General features: G+C 30.6%; 1 protein-coding gene across 22 annotated transcripts in view; it reads right to left on the bottom strand.

Annotated features, from left to right (window-relative positions):
- Positions 1-734: 734 nt before the first annotated feature.
- LOC126735508 (inter-alpha-trypsin inhibitor heavy chain H4-like) overlaps positions 735-24,525 on the bottom strand; it is a 44,010-nt gene continuing 20,219 nt past the window's right edge. For 3 of the 22 annotated variants that reach the window (XM_050439530.1, XM_050439523.1, XM_050439524.1), the window contains 7 exons: positions 23,410-23,472; positions 22,216-22,290; positions 17,443-17,532; positions 16,928-17,017; positions 6,935-7,159; positions 993-1,167; positions 735-883 (listed from right to left, as the gene is read on the bottom strand). In XM_050439530.1, the coding sequence (XP_050295487.1) occupies positions 835-883; positions 993-1,167; positions 6,935-7,159; positions 16,928-17,017; positions 17,443-17,532; positions 22,216-22,290; positions 23,410-23,472 (767 nt within the window). In that variant the 3' untranslated portion in view covers positions 735-834. The remainder of the gene's footprint in view (positions 884-992; positions 1,168-6,934; positions 7,160-16,927; positions 17,018-17,442; positions 17,533-22,215; positions 22,291-23,409; positions 23,473-24,525) is intronic. The other 19 variants (XM_050439533.1, XM_050439527.1, XM_050439540.1 and 16 more) reach the window with 13 other exon arrangements.

Genomic DNA, 24,525 nt, shown 5'->3' on the forward strand with positions numbered 1-24,525 from the left:
AGGATATTACAGCCGAGAAGGCAAACTCTAAGCTTGTACTGGAGTGTGTAGAGTAATGAAGGTACTGGTGAAGGAGGGCTACAGGGCAGCTCAGTTTGTCTTGATGCCTGATGACTTAGGTAGTGCTGGTGCTGGTAAAGACAAAGCGACTTCTTTGTTAGATTGGGATCTGCGAAACTGGCCGATAGTTTCCGAACCTATAAGTGCCCAAGCCAAATATGTAGTTATCAGATCAATGAAGAACCTCCGGAGATAAACGGAAGCACCTAATATGCGACAGGCTAAGGTATACATAAATCTGCCTATCCCACTAGACTGTTCTTAAAAAGACGTGAAATTCGGCTTAAATGGACACTGGTATTTAAGATCCCATCCCCACACGCTAGGTATTGCGGACAACTCCTAGTGCCATTGGTGTTAAGGATGAGAAAGAAACTGTATACGTTATCCAGAGTTTCCAAGAGTATCCAGCACTCATATGAGGTACGTTTAAATATCTGAGCAACACTTACACTTAGCCCAGCAGCGGAAATTTTTTTGGACCAGAACGCTATAGGTAACTTTCGGTGTTCAACAATTTGATTCATTTCAACGTGTTTTTTCAAAATAATAAGGATTTTGTAGCATATGACCGTATTTTTGACGTCGGTTATGTCATTTTACTTTAGAATAATATCATTTAATTAATTCGTATTTTTTATTAATTTTAGTGAAGTGTGGTAAAAAACTACTACTTTTTGTTTAACTGTTTATTTAAAAAGGCAACGAGTTTTGTCTAATTATCTAATTCATGAATACATAAATATGAAAGTAAAATTTGTAGTAAGCACAAATTTAAGGTACTGGCGTGATGGTACTTAGAGGGCAGCAAACACCAGCAAAACTGAAACAAGGAAAAATTTTAATTTTCATACCTTAATGCATAGTAGATTGGAAATGAAACGTTTATGCATTCTAATGGAAAATTATTTTCTATTAGTATAATTTCTCACCTCTGAAGTACACAAGAGTGTTTTTTGTAAGTAACAAAGTCAACCAAAGTTTTGTGAATCACCGGGCATTGTTCAAGCAAAGTACATTTTCCCGGTAAATTATTTTCACTGTTTGGACAGTCTGGGCTGAGACTGGGGTCTGGTAACGTTTGATTTAATCCAATCGAATAAGTACCTATAAATAAAATTAGTTAATAAAAATAGCAACATTTCAATTCTTATAATCCTGTATAAAAAAATAAATGAAAAAGAAAAGATTTAACTTGATTTTTTATAGTGTAATAGTTAAAAATAATATGTAATTTTTGGCTAACTAGGTCATACCACGATTTTTGGTTTTTAGTTTTAATTTTGGGAAGATACATGTATATTTATTGACAGTTTTATTGGTTATTTTCGGAGGTGCCACTATAGCGGATATTAAAATCCTTTTGAATACCTAATTCCTTTTTTAAAGCCCGGTAGGTCACCTTTCTTTAGAAGACTTTATTTCCTAAACCTTTCTGTTTATAAAAGGTAATAAAGGTATACTATATTGAAGTCTCTATAACCACCCAGCATGATGAGGTCTAAATATATCCCTAAAAAGTCTTTGTATAACCTATATTTACTTCGTTTAAGATTTTTTCTCAGTTTCCTTGAAGACACATTTATTACGAACATTTGAGACGCCTTTTCAAATTCTCCTTGGGACGTGACTTTGACGATTGTAATGTTTGTACGTCACTTTAAACTTGTCAGAGTTCAATTCACGTTGCCTTATCCGTGATATACCACATATTAAATAATAGAATTTACGTCTTTTTCTAAAATGTTAATATGTATGTAAGTTATTTTACATGTTATTATTTTATAAATTTGATAAGGTTTCTGAGTTTAGGAATCTGGTTCATTAATACAGACTTGCGTATTACTTCTATAAAATGAGTAATTTCTAACAAAACCTAATTTACTTTTACAGAACGTTCTCACTTTTAGTTAGAATTGATGAAGTCCTAAAGGCATAGATAAACAGTTTATAGGGGTTAAGGCTTGTCCTAAAGGCTTTTTAAATAAATTTGCTCAATAATACACGAGTTTGATTTATCATCTATATGCTTAGAACATTGAAAGGCCTTTCAATGTTCTAAGTCTATATGCTTTGAGCAACACCGCCATCTACCCTTCTTACTGATATGGATTTCAGCTGTCAATTTTGATTGTGCAATGTTGTCAATTCCCTTTAGTACAGATACAGACAAAAGTCATTAATGTCACTTTTTTTTAGAAAGATAATTGGCATTAAATTTGCTAAATTACTTTTACCTATCGATTAAAAATGACTTTCGTCGCTAGGACAAAAAAATAATGTCACTGTTAGTAGAAAGTGACAGTTTTTAACATTAAATTCACTGCGTATTGAAATGTTAGTACATCAAATTGCATGATTGATATCTTTGTTGCCTTCTTCATGAAAAATAGCGTACATAACGCGTAGATCAAAAGTTGTGACTCGCGCAAAATGCAACTTAAACTGCAACATGAAAGATATCTGTTATAAGTACGTTAATAAAAAGATATATTCATAAGCATTACAGCTGCTAATATAAAAATTAATTTATCATATTTTATTGATCACACCTGGTACATAGTGAAAGCACTATAAGTAATGTCAATTCTCGGGTTTATTTCGGCGAGTTTCAATAGGTCCGCACGCGGAGCTATTTACATCTGTGCTACCGGTCATCTCATTTAGCATGTTCTATAAAAATTCTCAAAGTCGAGAACTGGAAATTCCCGGCGGCCTCGGTGCCAACGCGCGACGACAGAGAAACTTCTCAGTGTCGATTAATGGGAATCCCCGACAGAGGTGGAAAATTATAAACTGCAAACTATTATAACTGAAATTATAATTATAACTGAAAAAAATTATAACTGAAAAAAAAATATAACTATAAAAAATTATAACTGAAAATTATACTCTGCTTATAACGTACCTTCGTACGTTACAGCCGGAAAATTACTGTCAATCGGGAAAAAATATTGAACGTTATAACCGGAGTTAAAATTTTAGTTAATACGTTATATCCAGTAAAATGATAAGACTATTTGGGCGGGTTCCAAATTATAAGTACGTTACATCCCATGTACGTTATAGACGGAGTACACTGTAGTTACATAAATGAAATATTTTTTAAACCTACGCATTAAGCACCTCAATTTGTTGGTGCTGTACTTTAAGTGCTCATTCCACATTAGATTACAGCCCAGTATTACATCTAATTATTTAATTTTTGTTTCTGATTTCGATGGTATAAAGTCAAAAGGTGGTTATTGAACCATTTAAAGATATTAGGTGGGTCTTGTTCGACATCTCTATACGTTTTTTTAGGTTTTTTCGACATTCACTTTCTAGTATGAGACGTAGCACCCTTCCTAGTGGTACACCACGCTTCTGTACTGATAATATCCTCAATTTGAATCCTTTGCGTAGGATTTGATAAAAATACGAAAACAACATCGGTTCTTTCCGATAGTTTTGGAAGATAAAATGGAACCTTTTTATTTCAATTTATATTTGTATTTATTAAATTAAAAACGTGTAAATCTGCCATTGTTTCTTATCAATCATCGAAACTAATGTAATCATTTTACAATAAAATATACAACAATAGATTTTGTAACAACCCTGGGATTTAACACAGTACATAGAACGAAACTCGCTAAATACATCCTAGCACTGACGTTACTTATAATTTTCTGACTGGGGCCTGATCACAAAATACAGTGAATAACGTGAAGTATTTAACAATAAAAAAACACAATAATGAAGCTTATAACAGCCCTAAGACTCCCGACTGTCACCATTCGACAAAGATCGAAACTCGCCGAAATAAACCCGAGAATTGACATTACTTATAGTGCTTTCACTATGTACCAGGTGTGATCAATAAAGTATGATAAATTAATTTTTATATTAGCAGCTGTAATGCTTACGAAAATATCTTTTTATTAACGTACTTATAACAGATATCTTTCATGTTGCAGTTTAAGTTGCATTTTGCGCGAGTCACAACTTTTGATCTACGGGTTATGTACGCTATTTTTCATGAAGAAGGCAACAAAGATATCAATCATGCAATTTGATGTACTAACATTTCAATACGCAGTAAATTTAATGTTAAAAACTGTCACTTTCTACTAACAGTGACATTATTTTTTTGTCCTAGCGACGAAAGTCATTTTTAATCGATAGGTAAAAGTAATTTAGAGAATTTAATGCCAATAATCTTTCTAAAAAAAGTGACATTAATGACTTTTGTCTGTATCTGTACTAAAGGGAATTGACAACATTCCACAATCAAAATTGACAGCTGAAATCCATATCAGTAAGAAGGGTAGATGGCGGTGTTGCTGAGAATTTTTATAGAACATGCTAAATGAGATGACCGGTAGCACAGATGTAAATAGCTCCGCGTATTGCGAGAAGGAAAAATATGGCAAAAACAACAGTTTCTACAATTTGGAGCAATCGTGAAAAAATCAAGCAAGTAAGTGAAAATAAATCGCAAAGAATTAAGAAAATTAGGAATCCCGTACGCCCAGATGTGTATCAAGCTCTTATTCGATGATTTGAGGTGAGAAGAACCGAAAATATTCCTATAAGTGGACCACTTTTAAAAGCAAAAGCGGAAGATTTATCTAAGGGATTACACGGTGGAGATTTTAAGTGCTCTACGGGTTGGCTCGAGCGTTTTAAAGTTCGTCACAACATCAATGTCGGCAAAGTGTCCGGTGAAGCAGGAGATGTTAGCAGGGAAGCTGTGGTGAACTGGTTAACCGTGAAATGGCCAGGTATTGCACAAAATTACGGCTGTGAAGATATTTTTAATGGGGATGAGACCGGACTATTTTACAAGATGACTCCAGACCGTACACTGAAATTTAGCGGAGAAAAGTGTGTGGGAGGCAAACAATCAAAGCTAAGATACACCGTTTGGGTTTGTGCAAATATGACAGGTAGTGAAAAATGTAAACTTCTTGTCATTGGTAAATACGAACGACCGAGGTGCATGAAAAATATTAAAAATTTGCCTGTTATTTATGAATCGAATAGACGCGCATGGATGACTTCAGACATTTTTATAAATTATTTGAAAAAGTGGGATGAAAAACTAAGACGTCAAAAAAGAAAAATATTGCTTCTAGTGGACAATTGTGCAGCTCATCCAAAGAATGTAGATCTGACAAATATCAGATTAGAATTTTTGCCTCCCAATTGCACTTCTGTCATACAACCAATGGATCAAGGCATAATAAAATGCCTGAAAACCTATTACCGTAGATATTTTATGTATCGCCTAATTCAAGCATTGGATAGTGAGGAAACGTTCAATTTAACAATTCTAGACTCGATAAAAATTATTGCGAAATCTTGGAATGAGGTTTCACAAAAAACGATTCAAAACTGCTTTCAACATGCTAATCTAGTGAAATCGATTGAGGAGTTTGATTCAGATGATGACTTGCCTCTGAATCAGTGGTACGGGAAATATAAAAGTGTTGATGATGATGATGACTGGGATATTCCGCTAAGTTATTGGTTGCAAAATCACTGCTAAGACGTAACTACTGTAGAAAAATATCTTCCTGAACTAGATAATTTTACGACCATCGACGATAATCTGGTAGCAACGGAGACCTTAACATTATTGCGGATTGCGACATTATTGCCGAAGTTATAGAATCAAATTGTTCAACGAATGATTTAAGTTCCGATAACGAAAGCGGCGATGATGATGGACCAGTGAACGAACCCATTCCAAGTTATTGTGAAGCACTTTGTGCAATTAAAACTGTCAAGGATTTCCTTCAATATACTGATTACGGATCTGATGATACAATTTTACAAGCCTCGTTAAAAGTTGAGAAGCATATCGAGAATTTCAAATTGTGTAAAAAAAATCAGCAAACAAAAATAACACGTTATTTTTTTTGAAAAATCGAAACTAATAAATAGTACAGATTTATTTTGATTACATATGTATATGTATCCTATTTCAATGTTATATGTTACATATTAATATTATATCTTTTTTGTATTTAATAGTTAGAATGTATTTTTTGTTAATTTAGTCCTTTAATTAAAACAAATAAATCTTTACATATTTATTTTTATGGGTTTCTTTTATAGCGTACCTCCAGTTATAAAGTACTAATTTTATTCGCCCTAGAGGGTACGTTATAACCGGAGTTCACTGTATTTTGAATCATCTTACCTAAAGACCTTAGGAGATGCTAAGATATTTGGCTTTGGTTCAATTTCATTTAACATATGCTTTAATAGTATGGGGTAGAACACTAGATTATATACATCCTCAAGCATTGGAAAACATATAAAAATGCGTAACAAAAATAATTTTTAAAAATCGAAAAAAAATGATATGCTTTGGCCCTTTCCTTTAAAGAAGCCGAACTGTTAGACATAAGACACCTTTTTATGCAAAAAATAGATTGAAGGCAATATATTTAAAAAAATACTTCAAAAATAATACAACACAGCCATAACGTGATCATAGCAAAGTTGACATGGCTTTCGTATTTAAATAGTTAAAATTAATAATCCTAATTAAGAATAAATTCTACATTCGCATCTGTTTTATTTTTATATTGTTGTAATTTTGTATGGTTGCTGTTATATTTTTGTTTTATATGTTGTTTACACCCTTACTTTTTGTTAAATTCCATTTTAATTCTATACTCTTATACTCTTTCTTAGAAGCTTTCATTAAGCTTCTAAAATACCACCAAGAATGTTCTTTGGTAGGTATTTACTATGCTTATCTATTATAATATTTGTTATTATACTAGTTTTAGTAAATTATTGTCACTACATTTTTAGCTCTTACCTCAAAAAAAGACCAAAAATGCGTTTTTTTTTCAATATTTATCTATTGTCTTACCGGAATCTAGTGTAATAGTGCCATTTTCACTTAGTACATCTTTCAGCCATGGGATACTCGGCAAATAGTTATTAATGGTGGGATTTGCAGTAGGAATATTTAAGTTATGTGTTGTTGAGAGTCCAATGCTTTCATCTGCATCCTCCTCCATCACGAGCGATGGTTGTACATATGAGTAGTGAATATCTGCTGGTGTTGTTAACATATTCACGGCATACCCACCAGCTAAAAATAAAAATTAAACTTAGGTATTATCCAAAGTAATATTTTATTTGTAACCAACTTAGCAGTTTCCCAAGCATATGCAGTATCTATAAAATAAAGATCTTGAAAACGAAAAAAGGTATGAGGTTTACTAGTCAAGGGAATTCCACCGCATGAGAAGGTATCTTTTATCGATTTCAAAACCCATTTCAACTGTTTATTCTGTCCGTATTCCAAAAATACAATAATTTACCAACTAAAGTTGGTCGGCATGCATGGTTTGCAGCATGCGATAATTGTTTAGGGCAATATTTTAAGAACCGAGTCAATCTGAGGAAAAATCCTTTATACGCCATCTTTATTCTAAATCTCATTTATTTCTTCATAAAAATGCTTTATTAATCTAGAAAAATTAACAATTTTGCATGTAGTTGAAAAATTCATATTAAAATTAAAACCAAATCGAACTTGTTACATAATTGGGAAATCGTGATGTAGCCACATTGTCTGTTACATCTGTATGCCTAAGATTTTATTCTTATATTTATTTCTTTTATTATATGATATTTTGAAAATAATTCTTTTAATACAGCCTATAGGCTGTTACAAATTCAACAGCCATCATTGTAATCTAGGAAATTGTAATAATCGTTAAACTGAGATATAAAGAAAATTAAATTGGGCCAAAAAGTGCCAATATTAGGGGTTACCTATACCATAAGAAAATGTTTCCACACATCTAACAGAAAATCGTTTCCTGTTAAAATCAATTTTATATCAAATAGATTGCACATTTTTAATATTACTCTTTATAACTTTATTGTTCTTTCGAATTTACAATACGTCGTTTCCTCTTTTGGCTGCCATCATCAGCCTTTTTTCGTCTAGTTTTTTTTCAGCCATATTCGTTTATTAGAGTTTTCATTACCTTTCCAATGACGTACCACACTTTCTTTTTGACCAATTGCTTCATAAGAATTTCTGCATTAATGGCACATCTTTCTTTCTCACAGAACTCCTATGAGAAAAATACTGGTGTAAGACATCGTTGAAAATGAACTACTTATATGTAGTCCTATGGTTGTCCTACTTATATGTAACCTTTGGTGTAATGCTCAAATTACGAGACAGTTTTACCACTAACCAAAACTCTTTATTTTTAATCTCGACACGTGTTTCGCTAACGATATTAGCATCTTCAGGAGAAGGTTAAAGTTTAGTTTCAGTTTTAATCTTCTCCCGAAGATGCTAACATCGTTAGCTTCAACTCCAAACTCCAAAACGTCGTACTGAAAATCTGAGACTACTTTTGCAGTAGTAGAGAAAAAGAGAAATTTTCTTTTAATATCGGCTTTTAACTAAATTCAGAAAAAGAGCATAATTTATTTCAAATGTTGGTAAAAGAGACAATTTACATTATTTTAAACTGAATGTGGCGATTTATTTTGTGTTGCACTCATTTTCTAGCCAAAAGATTTTTTTTATGTCTCAATTTAAAGTTCCGATCTTATTTTAATATTTAGTCAAAAATAAATATAAAATGTCTATTCTATTGAATTTTCATTTTTCCTAGGATTGTTCCTCAAATTTCCGAAAGTTCAGTAGGTACGTGAAGATTTTTCTTTTAAAATTATATTTCGAGACGAATATTTAGTTCAAAAAAATCTGTACTATTATTTTCCTAAATTAAAGTTCTGTAAAAATTATTATTAATTATTTGTTATGTTTTTATTTTTACCTGGCATTAATATGAAAATGAAGAAGTTCTTCATAATACTTTTACATTGATTCTTTAGCAGTATTACTAACAAGATAAAAAAATAATTTGGTTAGTTAATTTTATGAAAAAAGTCTAAAATTCCTAATACATTCCTTTTTATCGGAATGATACATTTTTGGAGATCATTTATTGAGACTTTTGACATATGATTTGTTTGAAATGCATCACTATTCTTGATACCAGAACAAATATTGTAAGTATAACACGTGCGATGTAGGTACATTAAAATATTAATAAAACTTCATGTCACTGACACTATGGTTGATACAAGATCCTTAGCCAAACTATTTTTAGCTTACAGGATATTTTAAAATGAGACGCTGATCATTAAGGGTGGTAATCATTGAATTCTTCAAAGTAAAAATTACCATTTCATAAGTATAAATGTTTTCTAGTATCAGTGGCGTTTAGGGGTCTATTTTATGCTACATCAATGTTTTTTAAATACTTTCAAAGTATTAAACATATTCATTATCTGTTAGTGAAAAAGAAACCAAATTTCGAACCTTAATTACCGACTTTTTCTGAAATATCCTATAATATTTCTGGAAAAAGAAATTCGTTTAAAAGCAATTATAAAGAGTTACAACCAAGAAGATAAATAGCAATAATACTTCCCATAAAAGCAGGAATAGCTTAAAAAGAATAATATCTGTTAATATAAGCGTAATCATCAGGCCCATTTTAGCGTGGCACTTGAAAAATAAAAAATGCAATATATAATATAATATAAGCATATATACAGGGTGTCTCACGACGAATAGACGCGATCGATATCTCGGAAACTAATTTTTCAAAAATTTTGAAAATTTGGCAACGTAGCACAGTTGACAGGGGCTACACAACTAAAATATTTTGACAGTTGTGACGTTTCCGGTAATACCGGAAGTAGGTGTCAACTTCGTTATTTTAAATGGAACGCCCTATATATTTTTACATTTTTGGCTTTTACGTGAAATTCTAAGCACATTATACACAAAATATTCTATATTTTGTGTATAATGTCCTATACCTAAGTGTAACCGTTTTTGACATATTTTTAATTTCATGTGAAAAACTATGTTTATAAGCCCTAACATAATTACCGATTACTCCCTTTTAGTAGCCTTTATTTATTGGTTAGTTTTGGTTTTATTTTAGAGGAAGGACCACTTTAAAAGACTATTTTAATATTTGGCTAAAAAAAAGATACAGGGGGGTCAAAAACTTGCATTAAAAAAGAAAATGAAAAAATCAATAAAAGTCAATTTTTTTAAATAGAAACCCCCTATTTTTATAATTTTTTCATAAAGATAATTAAAAATAAGGTTAACTTTGTATAAGGTTATCTAGTCCAAAAATGGATAGTTTCCGAAATATTGGCAGTTTAAATTTGGCCTAATATTAAAAGCCGTATAGTAACACGGCTCAAGGATTGTTGATTAGTTGGGCATGACGGTTGTCATAGTAACCGCTAGAAGCGGCAGTAAGACAATGGATTATATGCATTCAATTTATAAGTTACTTGCTATTTAAGTTTTCTTCGTAAAAGTGTAATTTAATGAAAAAGTGTACATTTCTGTTATAATCCATTATCTTACTGCCGCTTCTAGCGGTTACTATGACAACCGTCATGCCCAACTAATCAACAATCCTTGAGCCGTGTTACTATACGGCTTTTAATATTAGGCCAAATTTAAACTGCCAATATTTCGGAAACTATCCATTTTTGGACTAGATAACCTTATACAAAGTTAACCTTATTTTTAATTATCTTTATGAAAAAATTATAAAAATAGGGGGTTTCCATTTAAAAAAATTGACTTTTATTGATTTTTTCATTTTAATTTTTAATGCAAGTTTTTGACCCCCCTGTATCTTTTTTTTAGCCAAATATTAAAATAGTCTTTTAAAGTGGTCCTTCCTCTAAAATAAAACCAAAACTAACCAATAAATAAAGGCTACTAAAAGGGAGTAATCGGTAATTATGTTAGGGCTTATAAACATAGTTTTTCACATGAAATTAAAAATATGTCAAAAACGGTTACACTTAGGTATAGGACATTATACACAAAATATACTTAGAATTTCACGTAAAAGCCAAAAATGTAAAAATATATAGGGTGTTCCATTTAAAATAACGAAGTTGACACCTACTTCCGGTATAACCGGAAACGTCACAACTGTCAAAATATTTTAGTTGTGTAGCCCCTATCGACTGTGCTACGTTGCCAAATTTTCAAAATTTTTGAAAAATTAGTTTCCGAGATATCGATCGCGTCTATTCGTCGTGAGACACCCTGTATATATATATATATATATAATATATATATATAATATATATTACATATATATATATATATATATATATATATATATATATATATATATATATATATATATATATATATATATATATATATATATATATATATATATATATATATATATAATATAAGCATTCAGTATTATTTTGAATATCTATTAACAACAAATATCTATAAATATTCCTGGGATATCCCATAAAGGTTTAAATGTGCATTGTTCAAATTCGGTAAAGGTCATTCATTTCGGTTCATATTCATATAAGGTTTTTTTTACAATTCTCACTGTAATTTATAAACCAATAAAGTTTGCAACATCGTCAAGATATAGATAAGGGATGTACAAGAATATAGAAAGGGAATCAAAACTATATAACAACTTTCTTCTAAATTAACTCCCCTAATAACTTCTTCCTCGTATCTATTAGACATATTTACTTTAAAAAAGGAGACAATATATGTAGGTATTTGAATAAAGAAAAAATGAAAATAATGAAAAACATAGTTAATATCATAATATCGTTATTACATTTTATCAAGTCTAGAATATAAAAAGAACTTAAATAATTAAATAGAAGAAATCTAAGAAATGCAAAATTAAGTTGAAGAAATTTAGGAAAGTGATTTTATGGGAAAATTTGAGTTTTGTGAAAATTTAACTTTTTCAGCTTTTTTTTATCATTTGGAGCTTTTTTATGATTTTGAAAATAAAACAAAACTAAATGGACATACTTCTAAAAATACTTTTAGAAGCATCTCTTTAAGCTTTTAGTCTCAAAAATAAAATACTTATTGCACATTTTTTGCAAAATAAACAAAAAAAATATTTTCAGTTTCGTGTTTGTGACCCAATATCTTCAATATTGCGGAGGGTTGTTGGGTGGGGTCAGAAATAAAACAGAAACCTGTTTACTTAAATGTCGAAGTTTCGACTTATATTAAGTCATCCTCAGGGCACTGAAATGGATTAATTGAAATTGAGTTTAACCCATGTTAAAAATAATAATAATATTAAAATACATTTATAATCTACGCTCCTATTATAAATGTATTTTAATTATAACAAAAGAAACCTAGACTTAGGTAAGATGTGTAATGTATAAAATAAATTTTATATTTTCTTTATTAATTTTTTTTTAATGGATTGTACCTGAATGTAATTTTAATTGTGTCGTGGTTTTTGTTTTTTTTTTGTTGTTTTAATTTTTGTACACGTAGGGAACATTTATTTTAATAATGTTTTTTATATACTTGAAATTATTTTCTTTCATCTCTGTGATTACTTGAATGTTTTTTTTTTAAAAAACATTATCCATTTCAGTGTCCTAAAGATGACTTAACCCCTTGCTGCATCTTGTGTCATATATGATACATAATAAAATTAATATATTTTCAAGATCCTAGAATCTAAAAATTAAATAAATGCATGATGTAGCATATTTGGGACCGAGAATCACATATTTGTCGGTTTAGTCGATGTTTATGTTTTTAAAGTGTCATTTTTGTTTAGTAAAAAGTTTGTTTCGTGATTGAAAAAATAGACGTTTATAGTTTATTTGTTGCACTTTCATTTGAAGGTGAGTTCAAGCAATATTTTTAATTTTTTTAGACATTAGGGAGAAACATTGTTTTGATGCATACAGTGCTTTCATTTCAAAACGATCCACCCTTAATAACTTTCTTAAAAAAAAAAAAAAAAAAAAAAAAAAAAAAAAAAACGCCAAATTAGATATACAGGGGGACGTTTAATTATGCATTTACTGAAGTTCTGTCAAACACCTCCTCACCTCCAGCTAACCTCACTTTAATATGTGAAATGGGAACCACTATCGTTGATACATCATAGTAAGCAGCGTAAAATTCTCTATTTAACGGTACCAAAAAAAATGAAATCGGTAAATGTGTAAGCAAATAGTTAGCGAAAATGTCTAGAAATAATGAATATTTTATTTACGCCAAACTTTGGTATGTCAAAAAGATACTATATTTTAAAGGGCATTCATTATGCTATCAATGGTTGTAAAAAAAAAAATAAAATTGATTGACCAAGAAGCAATTAAAGTGTAAATCGGTAGGGTAGAAAAACAAATTAAATTAGTTTAACAAATTTATTTTATTAAATGTTCAAAATGCGCGCCGTTATTAGCAAGACAATAAAAAAGCCTATTTTCAAACTCCTTACGAACATTGGCAAGGGTCTGCCCGCTAATTTCTCTGCATTCTTGAAATATTCTATTTTTTAAATTCTCAATACTTTCAGGTGGGGTTTTATAAACTTTCCTTTTTAAGTAGCCCCAAAGAAAAAAGTCTAGTGGGGTTTAGGTCCGGAGACCGCGCAGGCCATTCGATTGCACCACGTCTGCCAATCCATTTTTCTCGAAAATTTTCATCAAGCCACTCTCGAACTACCAAAGTGTAGTGCGCGGGAGCTTCATCCTAGCTCCATTTTAACTTCTAAATTGCTTGTATTTTTTTTTGATGATCTATTATAAAAAATGTAAGAATTTTAAAATGATGTAGGTACCACACTAAAAGTATTCATTTAAAATACCAAAGTTTGGCGTAAATAAAATATTCATTATTTCTAGACATTTTCGCTATAACTTATTGCTCGCTTAACTATTTGCTTACACATTTACCGATTTCATTATTTCCGAGTTTTTATTGATACCGTTGAATAGAGAATTTTACGCTGCTTACTATGATGTATCACACGATGGGGGTTCCCATTTGACATATTAAAGTGAGGTTAGCTGGAGGTGAGGAGGTGATTGACAGAACTTCAGTAAATGCATAATTAAACATCCCCCGGTATATCTAATTTGACGTGTTTTTTTTTTTAAGTTATTAAGAGTGGATCGCTCGTTTTAAACTGAAGGCACTGTATATGGGATGTATCACGTATATGATGTACTACGTATATGTGCATGATCAGTGCACATATACGTGGTAATAAGAGTTTGGTAGGTTTCAGATGGATCCGAAAATATTTTACGGAATTAACAGCAAATATGTTAGGGATGTACCAGAGGATAATGAGAGTGATGTTCCCGATTTGTCATATGATGAAGACAATAATATCCCAATAAACCATCATAATATATTAGCCTACGAAAGTGATGACTCTATGCCTGAAGGAGATTATGACGAGACAACAATTCCTGAAACGGATGTGGAGTCTTATGTTAGTGAAAATATGACTCTCCAGGAAATTGCGGAGAAGATAAATCCAGGATCCTGGAGAACCGGAAATCTCAGGAAAGATCCAAAGAAGCTTGAATTTACGGGCAACCTGAATATGCCCCCAGAGGTTGCTGATTTAGAGACACCATCAGAGTTTTTTAAGTTCTTCTTGACTTATGAAATTATATCGACGATAACTACCGAATCACATTTATATTGCTTACAAAAACATATAAACCGTCCCGCAAACCTTACAGATGATGAAATAGAACAATTCATTGGCATATGTCCATCATACAATTGCCTCAAGCTAGGAACTATTGGTCACCACATTTAGGCCACCCGTCCACCTGTTACATGATATATAGGGTCATGACATGTAACAGGTGGGAAGAAATCAAACGATTTATACATTTTAATAATAATGATAATTTTATACCTCGTGGCAAGCCCGGTCATGATAAGTTATTCAAGATAAGACCTTTACTAGAAAGATTACAAGAAAGACTAAATATAATTCCTGTTGAAGAACATATTGCGGTCGATGAACAAATTATTCCCACTAAGGCCAGATCGACAATCAAACAATATAATCCAAAAAAGCCACACAAGTGGGGCTTTAAAGTATTTATGCTGAGTGGAATCTCCGGCTTTAGTTACAGTTTCGACATTTTTGCTGGTTCTCAGAGCAACATCGTTCCTGCCGATGCTTCTGATTTGGGAACTAGTAGTAATGTGGTGGTGAAACTTGTTGAAAGAGTCCCCAAACACGTAAATCATAAGATTTTTTTGATATTTGGTTTACTAGCGTCCCGCTTATGGTTTACTTGACCAAGAATGGTATCCATCCTCTTGGAACTGTGCGCTTGAATCGAGTTCAAGGATGTAAAATGCTGTCAAAAAAAGAGTTTAAAAAACTTGGACGAGGATCTTGGCAAGAGAAAACTGCTATTAAAGACGATGTAAAGTTAAGTACCGTTTGCTGGTATGACAATAAAATTGTCCTACGTCGGTTCACAGCCAACGGGAACTAAGCAAAGATTTTTTAGAAGCGAGAAACACGACAAGAATGTGGAATGCCCGCAAACAATTTTGAAATATAATGAATATATAGGAGGTGTAGACTTATTAGACTCTATGCTCGGTTACTATCGCATTAAAATTAGATCCAAGAAATGGTATCTTCGCATTTTCTTTCATTTTATGGACATGTGCGTTGTAAATAGTTGGCTTTTATGGAGAAGGCAAAATTATATATATATATATATATATATATGCCACTTGCAGATTTTAAGGTGGCTATTGCAGATGCCTTATACAACAGTGGGAAATCTGTATTAACCAGAAAATGTGGACGACCTAGCGCCAATCTTGAAAATGCTTATTTGCAAAAGAAGAAACGTGGCCCTACGACTGAAATACCCCAAACTGAAGTTCGAAAAGACGGAATCGATCATTTGCCAGAATGGAGAGAGAATGACAGAAATAGATGCAAGCATCCAGAGTGCAAATCCCAGACGTACATTTATTGTGTTAAGTGCCAAATACCCCTATGCTTAAATAAAGACAGAAATTGTTTCATTCGATTCCACACTGAATAACTGAATAAGTTTGTAAAACTTATTTAGTATGGATTAAAAAATAGTAAGTGCATAGCGCTTCATATATGGTACATACACTTTTTTATTAAAAATTTTGATAAAAACACAATATATAATTTGTTAATTATTTTTCCATTTACGTGTGCGCATTGATTTATCTTATATATTTTTTTTCCGACAAAAATAAAAAATCATGCATCAAGGGGTTAATATAAGTTGAAACGTCAATATTTAAGTAAATAGGTTTCTGTTTTATTTCTGATTCCCACCCAACAACCCTCCGCAATAAAAAAAAATTATTTTTAAGAAAATTTTGAGTATTGTGAAAGTTTCAGTTCTTCATCTTACTTGCAATTTTTTTTAATGTAATGCCTTTTATTGATAGAAAAATTAAATAAACACATTTACTTTAAAAACGACCGAGTTTTTTATGCTTTTTATCTCAAAAAATTACATTTTAAATTTCTTTTTTTTTTTAAATTTGTGCATATATTTTTTTTTACTTGACCTTGTTTGCAAAGAAGGTGACTTTAAAATAAAATAGAAAATTTAAGCTTTTTTGGTTAAAATAATGATTTTAATGATTTTCTTTATTGATTACATAGCTATAATTAGTTATATAGTTAGAAAAGAAAATAGTTTTCCACTAAAACCAAAACTACTTTAAACTGTAAAGGGTCATTGGGGATATTCCGAAAATATTTTTATTTATATTTGGGGATATTCTTTGACTTTTTTCAGGAATGTCCTAGGGGATATGGTCGAACTATCCTTAGTGTATATGCCTGTAACATTCATGGTATATTTTTTCGCAGTTAAGGTAGCAATTTTTCTGTTACAAAGCCCAAAAAGCTTTCAAATAATAGGTATTTCAAACATAGTCGTATGCACCTTTCAAGCATTATACCTTATCATATCATACCTTTTTTAGATGTGCTAAAACTATAAGTTCTAGACGATGAAATTCGATTCCTTGGCCGACCCGATTTCCTACGAGAGCCGAAAGCACCTACTTGAATGAAATAATACAATGCTACTTTACATTTGTTTAACGAAATACAGTTGTTATAGTGCGTTGGTAATCCTAGTCAAAGCACTTAAACCTGAAGCAATCCGAAATATAAAAATAGATTTCCTAGAAATCAAATGAAGCCAAAAGTCTGTCTTTTTCGAAAATTGAATAAAATATAAATGGCATAACCATGCTATGAACTGCCACCAAAAATCACAAATTGTAATCTTGACAGTTCCTACAAAATCTTTTAATGAAAGCATTTCTAAAAGAGTACTACAAAGCCACCAAAAATATAATATACCAAACTACAGAACATTCAAGAAAATCTACATACCCTTGTCCACTATTCAAATATAAGTTATTTTTTAAAACATTTTCATGATAAACTAATCATTTCCTTTTTGGAAATACATATATCATACCTGATCCCGATACAATTACAATTCGATCCTCATCCCGTGATACTGGCCTGTTATGGAAAGGCGGTTGAGGACGAGAGATGTGCGAGACTCCTTGAAATATTTAATTTTGCATGTTTTGTGTATATTTTTGTATATTAAGTATGTACTAAAATATTTTAACGGTTACAGCGGTTAACTGTTTTTCTTAACCTTTTATTTAAAAATTTAATAACTATAGAAGATTTTTAGTTTTTAGGCTTACTTTTGTATTCAATTTATATTGCCAAGATTTATTATGTCCAACGCTATTTTTGTAAGCTAATTATTTAATTTTTATTTAATATTTTAATATGACAACGATCAATGGGTAATCAATTTGTAATTCTTATCTTTGTTATTCAAGAATTTTATTCATTAAATAAATTTTATGTTTTTAGGAAAAATTGTATGCACTTAGTTAATTTCATTTTTACGATGAACATTTTGTAATCATCTATTTTTTCAATTATGTTCAAAACTTTTTATTATTTTTTTAAATAAATTTATTTATTGAATATTTTGTGGTTCTATGAGAGTTTAGTCCTAAAAATCAATTACGAATATTTAATGATGATATTTCTTTTAAATAATTTTATCAAATAAATGCGTATAGACCAATATTTGTAATTATTTTAAATGATTTTTTTATCCTGAAAATCACCAAGATTTTGTAAATTTTTAACAAATTTATTGTATCTATAAGTAGATTTTCTCATTAAATTTGTTGTTTTCTTTATGAGCCCATCCTTTCAACTTAATGACAAATATATATTTTTTTTAAATTTAAGAAACTTATTTATTAGATGGGTCTCTACTCATATTTGATAACTGTTTTTTGTATTGTTTCAAACGTTTTTTTTTCAATTAATATACTACTAAGAATTTACACATTTCATTTGTAAGATCCACACATTTTCTAATCTGTAAATGCTTTTTCTGTTTTTTAAACTCAAAATAAGCACGACCACGAACTATTTTATAATTTGTTTACTAGATTTATTCATTAAATCAATTGTCTTTGCGTGAAAATCCTATTCTTTTTTATTCTTTAAATAATTAGATTTTAAGAAAATATTTTTTATAACTGAAATATTGTATATTTTTTGTAAAAGTAGTGAGCTCTATTTATTCATTTAATGTCGTGTAAGATTTTTTGAAGATTTTCATTATTAAAATAATATAACAATAACTAAAATCTGATATATTTTAATTAAAAAAACAAATACAAAAAACATTTTGTCATTTTTACACTGAATTTATTCATTGTTGCTCTTTATTAATTTATTTTTTGGTAAGATTTAGTATCAATTATTTTTCCAACCATTTTTTTTATTATTGTATCTAAAGCTAAATACATTTATTCAATTTATTGTTTTTTTTATGGGACTTTATTTTTTCCACTTAATAACAAATATAAGAAATGTATTCATTATAAGGTTAACACTCAAATACTCTAATAATTCTTTTCTTCTGTTTTAATTTTTTTTAAATTAATATAACCAAGATTTTGGAAATATTTTTTTTATTTTACCTTAATTGTAAGATCTACATTTTGTAATCAACTCTTCTCTCCGTTTTTTAAATTCAACATGACCACAAACTGTTTCATAATTTTTCCAATTAATTTGTTCATTATTATTTTGATTTTTTTTATCATTATTATATTGACGATAATTTTTTCTTTAACATTTTATCAAGTACTACAGCCAAGATTTTTATTATTTTTGCACGACATATTAAATTTATCGTTTTCTCAAAATTGATTCCTTTAATTTAATAACCAAATATTTAAAAATAGTATTTTTTTATTTTAATTTTGTATTTCTATAATGTAACGATATTGGCAACGCCGCCAATACTACATGTTCTTTCTCATTCCGGAATGACACAAGTGGCACATAGCGCTACTTCTCTGGACACGCATAGAAGGTTAACGAAAGAAACTAAGAGGAAGAGAAAGATTCCAATATCCAGATAGTCCTGGATAAAGGAGGGGAAGAAGCCAAATTGGGCACAATGGAACTCCCTATATTTGAAAGATCAACTCTTGAGGCGGGGAATGGATGACCATGACGGCAAAGAGAAAAGAATGCAAATCGTTTTGCCTAAATGTCGGATTTCGGAGTTGATAGAGGAAATCCATGCCGGTATGTCAGGAAGACACCTTGGAGTGACAAAGACCTTGGGAGAACTGTGGAAAAAATTACTGGGTCACTAGTAAGGCAACCGTAAGGGACCGGTGCAAGAAATGCGTACTTTACAAGTAATGGGCCGCAGAGAAAGTAGAAAGCTTTGATGCGTCAATACAACGTCCCTTTGAAAGGATTGCTATTGACGTTGCTAGTGCGTTTCCAGAATAAAAAACAGGAATAAGCGCATCGTGTTCGTGATTGACTACTTCAGCAAATGGGTTAACGTGACTCTTTACCAAACCAGGAAGCCTCAGCTATGGCCAACGCCTTAATAAAAGAATTGATCTGCCGATTTAATGCTCTTTTTGAGCTACATTCAGACCAAGGGAGAAAAACGAGAACTACTGCATTACGAAGTTTGATTGCTTGGCAGAAACCGATGTTGCCGGGAAGAACTACGCCAGCGAGTTGCGCAGAAGAACGGATGTTATTCATAATCAAGTGCGCATTTTCATTCAAGATACCAGCGTTCTGATGAAGCACGCATATGATGTTAATTCCAAAGACCAAGGGTACAACAACGGTGACTTGGTTTGGCCATATGACCCTAATAGACAGAAGGTTTTGGCAACGAAACTTCAAACATACAAGTGCTACAAGCCATCAACGATTTTCTTCGCAGAATATAAAAGCCGCCGAGGGGTAAAGCTCCAGTCATTCACTTTAACCGACTGGCTTCTTATTATAGAAATCACGAAGACGCGGAGCTGCGTCAAATCCAACCAAAATCGTATTTGACATTCGATGATTTCATGGTCCATGATTCTAATGGCCGAAAGAACCAGTACGGCGTGACCTGTGAAAGGCAGCAAGACCTGCTTACTGCTCCTTATAAATCTTAATCTTTAAAATCGGGCAAGCACTCAAGATGGTCACCGCTGGAAAGACTGGTAGAAAGATTTTCTACCTAGCTACCAAAGAGGCGTCACATCAGAATCCAACCTATAAGGAACTTTTTGGGACGCTTTGTGTTCTCTAAAGGAGGAGTTGCTTGCCGAGGATCTGAGAAACATGGAATCACGACATCTCTGGAGTCGCGTGGAAGGTTAGATGATCTTCCGGACATTGTTCTGCCGAGTATATAAAGAGCCGCGTCGCCGCTGGGTTGAGTGAGAAGTTGACAGTTGACAGTTCAGTTCACCTCGGAATATTGGCGCGATATTTAAATTGGACATCATACATAAACACGGTGTAATATTTTTAGTCTACGTAAGTGATCGTGTTTAGTAGTGTAAGATTGTAAATAAATCAGTTGACTACTTTCGTGCATCGAATGTTTCGTTCATACTTAACGAACGGTAAAAACGCTAAAATATTTTCGTTTTTTTACTAAATTTATTATATTTCTGAGAAACTTTTTACTTTGAATTTAATGACCAAGATAAAAAATTCTTATTAAAAACATATAAGCAAAATAATCAATTTTTTTGTATTGTTAATTTTAATTAACATAACCTTTAAATTTTTTTAGAATAGTTTATCGGATTAATTCATTGAATTTGTATCATATAAATAATTTTGTAAAAATTTCCATTCTGTTTTCAATGTTCCACATGATTATAACTTTGCATTTTTATTTAATAAAACGTATTATTTTTAAAATATAAAAAAAATATTTATAAAAAGTTTACTTCTTCTGAGTTTCTTCCCCTAAATTTAGTGACCATATTTTAGAAAATATTAAATTAAACGAAAAATAGTGATTATATTTTTTTAAAGTTGATTGAAAATTGTTTGCTTTCTTGATTTTCTGAAGGATATTTCTGTGAAAATGGGATAAATGCCTCTTAAAAAATAATACTTTACATGCGATATGCCCATAGGAAAAAATCATTTGTATAATATGACAATTTGAAATAACAAAAATTGTTATTTTCAGATATGTTTTTATTATATTATTAATTTTTATTATCAGAACTGCAAACAAAAGAAATATAAAGATTGGGAAGAAGAGCATTGCGAGCAAAAGAAAGAATGTTGGAAGACCGAACATAAAGGGAAATTTTCAGAAGAACATCACTACCGAAACCTAAGTTTTATGTATAAAAATTGAAAACTTAATCTAAGAAAAAAGAATGAGACAATAATTTATTGAAAGTAAAAAATAATCACAAAAAGTTTAATAGAAAAGACAAAAAAATATAGAAAGTTAGGTTCCAAAGAACATGATAGGTAAGTTACAAGTAAACGAAACTTCGCAACTGAACTACTAAACCGACGAATTTAAAGCCGTAGAGGTTCAACTGCTTCAAATTCACAATGCGAATTTTGCAAACTTCAGGATTACCACTGATTCGGATTATCGCTACACTATACACTGTACCGAAAACTTATTAAGCCAATTTTATTATTCATTAAATATAGACTTGAGGTATTAGAGATATCTGTAGAGTGACACTTTTTTTAAAATAGACATTATGAATCTTTTTATAATTTAATAATAATTTTGTTAGACCTACTGAACGCTTTTTTGCATTTAATCTCTTATATAATGTTCAATATTTGTCAATTAATCATTAAACCATTGCCACACACTCTCAGCTACAAATTGTCTTTTACTTACCACCGCTAAGAGCAAAACCAGAACTGGGGGCGGCAAATTGTGCTGATTGCGGTGCCAACAAGGCAAGTCTATTACCTGCAAGGAAGTTTTTAAAATCAATTTTGAGAATTTATGTGAAAAGTCCTAAAAACCATTTTTAATGAAGAAGCATAATAATTCGGCGAATGTTCGAATGTTTTTCCAATCCACTAATAAAATTTTTATATAAGAAATTAGGAAATTATTGAGATGCCCTATAATATGATATTGAACGCTCTCTTCAAAATGTCTAAAAAATATATTTATATAAAATTGATTTATTTAATTTAGTGAACGCAATTTTTTCCAGATGTTTAGTTTATTCCAGTTGAAGTCATATCCTATTGAATGTTTATGTGTTCCAGGATTTTCAACTCATTTTTTTAAGTTATTTCCAGATCCTTAAAGACATTTTAATTTCAGGCTTTTAAGTTCAGTTTTTCAGGCAATTTTAAGTTCCTTCCAGGTGTAAATTATTTTTGTTCCATATCTGGCTAGACATTCTTTAAAATCTTCTAGGCTTTTGAAATGATTGTATATGCTGGGCAAGCAATTGAAAGTATATTAATTATCTCATTTAAAATATTTAAGTCGCTTTAAGAAATTAAAAAAAAATTGAAAATGATTCAGTTGGGAGTTCCAGAGAACATGACAATAAGAAAAAAATAAGAAAACCACAAGTAAACGAATCTTCGCAATTACACTACTAAATCCAGCGGAACCCTCCTCTTGTTCACTTCCAAAAGATTTCGGAAAAAGAAAAATATGAAGGAAACCAACGATAGACTCATTGGATTAGCACTTACATCCATAGGGCAAACATCGAATTGATTTTAATGTATAAAATTATTACCCAAATTTTCCTCTAATTCCGCACTATTGAGCCCTAATTAGAAGCTGATTGACAATTTGGATTTTCGAAACTTTAGGATTAATGCTTACTCAAATTAACGCTACACTATATAATATACTTAAAAATATTTTTTTTTTAAATATGCCTTTTTGTTCTAAGACAAAAGCATCTATGCAAGTGACAAATTTTTTTAAATGCAAAACTTTGACATCTTATACCTTTTTTGTTAGACTTATTGGTCACTTTTGCATCATTTCCGTAAATAGTATTTAAATATTAGGTCGTTTACATACACCCTCGGCTAGAAATTATTTTAAACTTACCACCGCTAAAAGCAAAACTCGAACTAAGAGGGACACCAATTTGTGCTACTCTCTGTCTATAACCTGCAATGAAGTTTTAAAAATCATTAAGGGAATTTATTTGAAAAGTCCCAAAAATCGTTTTTACTGAAGAAGCGTAATAAATCAGTAAATTTTGGAATGTTCTTCTAATACCGAAATGATATTGGTGTATGAAATGAGGAAATTATTATAATGCCCTAAAATATGAATGTTGAACCTTCGCTTCAAAACTTTTCGAAATACCTCGAATATATATTATAAAATTTATTTCATTTAGTGGATGCCAGGTTTTTTGTTTATTCCAGTTGAAGTCATATCTTTTCGAAGTTATTGTTTATGTATTCCAGGATTTTCAAGTTCCTTTTAGATATTTGAAGCTTTTAAAGACTATTTTAATTTCATTTCAAGTTTTTGACGTTATTGCTTATATCTTTCAGAAAATTAAAGTAATTTTAAGTTCCTTCTAGGTGTTCAAAATTATATTTGGTCCATATATGTCTTTAAATTTTTTAAAATTTTATTCCATCTCTTTGAAATTGTTGTATACATTATCCAGGCAATTAAAAGCATTTTAATTAGGTCCTTCTAGAAATTTAAAGTTCTTTTGTACTGCATTTTTATAGTTTTTTTTTTTATTTTATTCCAGATTTTTAAAGTTGTTGTATATGTATTTTAAACAGTTGAAGTAATTTTAAGCTCCTTCCAGATATTTAAAGTCATTTTGAGAGATTCAAAAAAAAACCAAAAAGGATTCAGTTCCAGAAAAAATGACAATCAAGGAAAAAAGAATAGAAAACTACAAAGAAACGAAGCTTCGCAATTGAACTAGTAAGCCCAGTAAAAGGATCACTCCCAAAAGATTTCTGGAAAAAGAAAAATACGGACAGGAATATAGATAATACAGGAAACCGACATTAGACTCAATTGAAGTGCTAACCTTCTCAATATAAATAATGATATTGAAGCTACATCGAAAGGGAAAACATCGCATTGATTTTAATCTATTAAATTATTACCCAAATTTTTCTCTGAAACCGCACATGCTTCACCAACGAGTCTTATACATAGCCGAATCTCAAATAGAAGCAAATTCAC

The sequence above is a fragment of the Anthonomus grandis genome, chromosome 4 (assembly GCF_022605725.1).
Source record: "Anthonomus grandis grandis chromosome 4, icAntGran1.3, whole genome shotgun sequence".
Classification (NCBI taxonomy): Eukaryota; Metazoa; Arthropoda; class Insecta; order Coleoptera; family Curculionidae; genus Anthonomus; species Anthonomus grandis.